Genomic DNA, 5,747 nt, shown 5'->3' with positions numbered 1-5,747 from the left:
TATATATGAAAAGCAAGTGTACAGATAATCATAAGTTTAGTAGTTGTATCTACATTTGTTGTTTTTCCAATTTAACTTCACAGCTTCGGTCCTTGTTTGGTTGTTGTAGTCAATCTCCAAAATAAATTATCTAAACTGGAGCAATGGCTATGTTCAAGGCCTCTTGCTAAATACAGACTGTCTTTTATCTTCCACCTAGGCACCATGCATAGGCTGCTTAAATGCAAAATGAGATTTGTGATATATCTCATGAGCCCAGTTAGGTTTCGTATTGTGGTATAAATAGTTTTTCTTAAAATGTATCTCTTTTTTTTTTTTTGTTTTGTGAATATTTCTATTGTAAATGATGATGTTAACCCATAAAAGTGATTTCTAGGTGAAAGCAATTACATTGACTTAATTCTCAATTGCCTTGACAGGTGCAGTGACACGATTCCAGGCTACAGTGAAACAACTGTTCCCATCTTAAACTGCTGAAATGGCGCAATCACAGATCCGCTTGAAAATTCTCCCTAGTGTTCGCAGCTTCTTTGACAAGATGGTGCGGGTAAAAGTAGAGGGACTCACTCCTCACAAACCAGTGGAGCTGAGGTCCAGACTGGTTGATGACAAAGGTGTCACTTTCAAAGCCTCTGCCCTGTACAAAGCAGATGAAAGTGGTCAGGTGGATGTCTTCCGCACACCCTCTCTGGGTGGTAGTTACACCGGCGTGGAGCCCATGGGTTTGTTTTGGGCCCTGGCACCAGACGCACCACACACTAAACTCATGAAGAAGGATGTGCTCAGCCCAACACGCGTGGCCCTGGAGGCTCTTAATGGAGAGACTGGCGAGGTTTTAGCATCTGAATCTAATGAGAGAGGATACATGATTGAGGGGATGAAGAGAATACCTTTACAAGAGGGCAGAATACGAGGTGTCCTCTTCATACCACCAGGTTAGTAGGATTTTAACAAATTATTCACAAAATTAGGTATCAAGTCAACATTAACTGTCCCCCCCTTTAGGAAATGGCCCATTCCCAGGAATTGTAGATTTGTACACTTTTGGTGGAGGTCTCACTGAACCCAGATCCAGCCTCTTGGCAAGTAAAGGCTTTGTTGTTCTGGCACTGGCTTATTTTCGTTACCAGGATCTCCCAAAAACCCCTAAAAACCTGGATTTGGAATATTTCGAGGAGGCGGTCACATATCTGAGGAAGCGGCCAGAGGTTAGTATTGAAGAGCAAACAGCAAAGGACATATTTATTAGAAGTAATTCAATGTTATGCATCTTATGTATGTGAAGGTTGTGAAAATATTGCTCAAACATCTGCATTTGAAGTGGATTTGAGATAGAGGCCTATATTTGTGTCTAGTGTGTCAATGTTGCCACCTGCTGGCTTTTCTTCTGATATCACCATCATGGATTAATGATGAAACCTCTATATTTCTTAAGTCTTAAAATATTACAAGCTTTTTGTCATTTTTTCTTTAGTTGAAATAGTTAATTGGCCATAAGTAATTTTGATTTTGGACGTTTACAGCAAGGTGTAATGATCTGTGGTAGTAATAGTTCCATAACATTACAAAATGTTTAGGGGTTCAAAAGTAATTGAGTAGAAACACACAAAGACAAGCAAAATTTAGTTTTATATTTTAAAGAAAGTATTTGTCAGACGTGGAAACAACAGCAAACACTTTGTTAGTCCTAGTGAGCATACAACACCCTGTTCTCATATTTCTTGTACTAAAATTAGTCGATTGACTTGTGCAGCTAAGGATAATCTCCCTCTTTGGTCACATTGGATATATATAACAAGGTTGTTGTCCTCTACTGCACAATTAAATGTCTCTCAGTCATTGCAGAACTCCCAGCATCTTGAACGGATAACAATATGAGCTGCTCCCTTTTCTCCTCTTTTCGCATATCTTTCTTTTTTGAAGTAAACCCATTCTAACTGAAGCTGAGCCTAAAGAACAAAGAAATGCTAGTGTCCATCAATTTGTGATCTGCACTGTATTAGCAGATGTGCACCTGTTACTTGAAAAATTTTAACTAACATAAAACCTCTTGATTCAGGTGAAAGGTCCTGGGATTGGCGTCATATCAATCTCTCATAGTGGTGCCTTGGCTTTGAGCATGTCATCTTTTCTCTCTGGGATCTCAGCGACTGTCTGTATTAATGCCTGTAATGCAAACACTGTGCTTCCTTTACACTACAAAGACATTGTATTCCCGCCACTGCCCCCTGTCATGGAGAATGTGAAATTCACAGAGTCTGGGCTTGTAGATATACGTGACGCCTTACCAGACCCCACCAAGGGCAAGAACAGGGCGTCTTTGATTCCAATTGAACGAGCCACCTGCCATTTCCTGTTTGCTGCTTCTGAAGATGACCACAACTGGAACAGCACGTTTTTTGCCACTCAGGCTGCTGAAATTTTGAAAAAGCATGGCAAAAAATCCTACGAGGTTGTTACTTATCCAAAAGCTGGTCACTTTCTGGATGTGCCGTACATGCCTTATTGTTCATCTGGCTTTCATCCAGCTGTAGGGAGTGTTGTGGTGTTTGGTGGGGAGCCAAAAGCCCACTCTGAGGCTCAGCTGGACCTGTGGGAAAGAGTCCAGGAGTTCTTCAAGACCCACTTGGGCAACAAGAGCACTTGATACTGTATTAATCCATCGAGCATCTCTGAATGGTTGTTCTTAGAAATGGTTACCAGTGCCTGTATTTTCTAATTAGTAAAATTGTGAGAACTCCATTAACCGTCTATTGTTCTGCATCGGAAACACTCCAACAACCGTTTGGTTTCAGATGAGTTTTTTTCAGTAGGACACGGGCTTGTAGCAAAAAATCGTCTATAGTAAAAAGAATCTGAGATTTTGACTTGTCATGGGAAGGAAATGTAAATGGACTGCACATAAAGAGCACTACAGAGTTTTGTTGGGGTAGGGTGTTGAATTTAGTGTCATCCCCACTTCTTGATGCAGACTCAAGGTCTGAGTAGTGGTCTACGTCATAAGCCACAGCCATCAGCTCAAACTTGATTGTTTTGTTGAAGTATCTCACAAAAGTAGAAGACACTTGGACACTTTCTGCAGTTACTTGACAAAATGTCTACCTATAAAAGAACCTACATATGATAACTTCTCCACTGACATGATGTTGGTACAGAACCAGTTCTGCTTTTGTGCTATTTGTAACTTATTTAGTGTTTAATGTTGTATAGCAAAAAAAAAAAAAAAAAGGGGGGGGTAAATATGTGGTGCTGGTGCCAGATTTTTGGGAATCTGAACTGGTGAAAATGCATGGAGCAGTTTGTAACTTCAGCTTGAGTGGAAAACTAAGAAAACGGTAGCATGTTATGGAATCACCTACTGAAAACCAATAGTTAAGCTTCTTTAATCTTGTTTTATCTTTCTGGCACTTATCTAGCAGTATTTGATATTTAAATTGTATAGGGACTGGAATAATTCTGTATTTTAAGAAAGCTGAAAAAAGTGATCTTTGTAAAAAATATTTGATGTTTCCCCAAAAAATGAAAGAAATTTGTTGTCATGTACAATATAACCTATAATAAAGCAAAAGCAAATATGTAAATACTATTATAAATCCTGCTGTGCTGGTTTTATTTCCATGCCTGTTTCAAGAATGTGAATATACTGTGATGATCTGAGCAAGGATCTGAGAGTACACTGCACCAGAGAAGGGAGTCTTATTCGAAAGCTGGGAAAAACATACAGACATGTCCCTCACTGATATTTTGATCACATGAAAATGTGGATTTTCTGTGTAATAGGATGTCATCTTATTTAACAAACAGGAAAACATGGAGTGTATTTAAATGGCACCAATTCTACATTTAAACATTTTTTTCATGGTATTTTCCAAAAGAAAGTCCATTATTAATTAAAATGCTAAGTGATCCATGAAATGTCCTCTGGTACGGGGTTATTTTTGGTATTTTCAGCAACCATGAGAGGAATGTCGCAAGCTCCCATGAGAGTACAGACTGACCAAGACAACAGGGTCAGTGTGAAAAGAGAGTGAAGTTAAACCTACCCTTGTTTTTGAATTTTAATCCTTAATCCCCCCTTTTGACCAATATAAAGGTTTATAAAGTGCTTAGAGACACGACTTTTAAGGTGAAGTAATGTAATGAAGTATTTCCTTAAAGTATTTTTTTTGTGATTTAACAGCCTATTAGGAATGTAGCCATCCGTTACCTTTATTTCTCGGTATCAGCCAGGCTCCTCTTCATCCATGCTGCTTGTCATTCATAAGATTAAGTGGAGTTTCTCGGTGCTACATGAAGAGGAGGGCTCTCCTCTTCAGTCTTGCACCTCACGTTGTTAAATATTCAGTTGCAGGCTCCCCGCACCATCCAGTCTACCAATAAACGGCCTCTGACAGTGCGATTGGCAGCGGCAGCAGGAGTAACAGTCTGTCAGCCACACATATTTTTATTTATTTATTTTTTTCTGGACGGCGAGGGGTGATGGTGCTGTGTTCTCGGTGCTGCAGGCGTCGTTCCCGGAATGGACACTTCGCAAACCGGTGTGGTTTTAGGTGCACTGGGTGTCAGATAGTCCAGCATCCATCCAGCCACACTGCGCACGGATTTCAGTGACCGATTTCTGCCGTGCATCCGCATTACTGGGGAAATATGGGGCATACAGCGTAGGCTTTCCATCTCCCCGTGCTTTGATACAGACTGGGATTATTTTAACATGTATTTTCCTCCCTAATTTATCAGACATAATTACTGACAAAAGACCATCTCATTGCTGGCAGAGGAACGCATTTCCTGCCTGTGTCCGCGTTAAATCTTCATGGAGATCTCCCGTGCAACATAAGATGTGATATGTCGATTATCCCCCTTTTTACTATAAAAAAAAAAAGCAGGTCAGAAATGCCCCTTTACTCTTGGCTGTTGACTCTTTGTGAGCTTTCTTGAAAAACAAACAAACAAACATCAACAACAGAAAGGCATATTTAGGATCTCGGCGTGAATCGACATGGATAGTGCAGGGAGCCGGGCAGCGATGGTGGGGGACGGTGCAGTCAATTTCACAGCAGCCCACCTCTGGCTGGATCTACTGAACGCCTCGAGCCCATCGACCCGGTGGGACAGCAGCCCGCCTGCCGAGGGCACCGGGCTGGACGAGCGGCAGCGACTCGTGCGAGAGCAAGCCTACCGGGACTTCACCACCACCGTTCAGGTTTTCATCCTCCTAGGTTCGCTGATCGGTAAGTCCGCTCAGTACTCCCACACATTCAATGCAAACTCAGTAGGGAATCATAAACATATTAAAAACCCAGCCTCGTTTATGTATTTACTTATTCATTTCTGCTAAATTTAGATTAAACAGCTGCACAGTTTTTGAACTACAGGGCACTGCTTTTCAAATACAATTGAAAACAGTGAGACTCTAAGATTTGTGTAGGGGATCTTCCTGTGCGGACAACCTGTGTCCCAGTAGAATGTATTTGAAATATCTGAGACTTTTTCCAGCGTTTATCAGTCAGCCAATCAATCATCTTCTGGTCAGTATAGTAAACTAGTATCTTCGACTAAAAGAAAAGTCAAACGACGACTAAAAAGTAAAGGATAAGAAAAGCATGACAGAAATGAGTGCGTAGGCCAGTTTATTAGAAACAAACAAAACTGCTACAAGGGTACATTATTATTATTTTTAATCTAATATCCCGTTAAAACCACCAGCAGCTGCCAAATGTAAACAACCTACAGCCCATGTCACCTGC

At 40.8% G+C, this 5,747-nt stretch overlaps 2 protein-coding genes across 4 annotated transcripts in view; both read left to right on the top strand.

The window, feature by feature from the left end:
- The window catches only part of LOC102201915 (acyl-coenzyme A thioesterase 1-like), an 8,507-nt gene extending 4,933 nt beyond the window's left edge, over nucleotides 1–3,574 (top strand). For all 3 annotated transcript variants that reach the window (XM_013911896.1, XM_013911895.1, XM_005737302.2), the window contains exons 2-4: nucleotides 420–935; nucleotides 1,006–1,208; nucleotides 2,060–3,574. In XM_013911896.1, coding sequence (XP_013767350.1) covers nucleotides 479–935; nucleotides 1,006–1,208; nucleotides 2,060–2,647 — 1,248 coding nt within the window. In that variant the 5' untranslated portion in view covers nucleotides 420–478 and the 3' untranslated portion in view covers nucleotides 2,648–3,574. The remainder of the gene's footprint in view (nucleotides 1–419; nucleotides 936–1,005; nucleotides 1,209–2,059) is intronic.
- Nucleotides 3,575–4,284: 710 nt separating this feature from the next.
- The window catches only part of gpr176 (G protein-coupled receptor 176), a 14,004-nt gene continuing 12,541 nt past the window's right edge, over nucleotides 4,285–5,747 (top strand). Inside the window, exon 1 of the mRNA XM_005737299.1 lies at nucleotides 4,285–5,231. Coding sequence (XP_005737356.1) covers nucleotides 5,000–5,231 — 232 coding nt within the window. The 5' untranslated portion in view covers nucleotides 4,285–4,999. The remainder of the gene's footprint in view (nucleotides 5,232–5,747) is intronic.

This window comes from Pundamilia nyererei, unplaced genomic scaffold, assembly GCF_000239375.1.
Source record: "Pundamilia nyererei isolate P.nyererei 1_Seehausen unplaced genomic scaffold, PunNye1.0 scaffold00074, whole genome shotgun sequence".
NCBI classification, from domain to species: domain Eukaryota; kingdom Metazoa; phylum Chordata; class Actinopteri; order Cichliformes; family Cichlidae; genus Pundamilia; species Pundamilia nyererei.
Note: the sequence above shows the minus strand (reverse complement) of the source record. Positions and strands in the feature narration are given on the sequence as shown.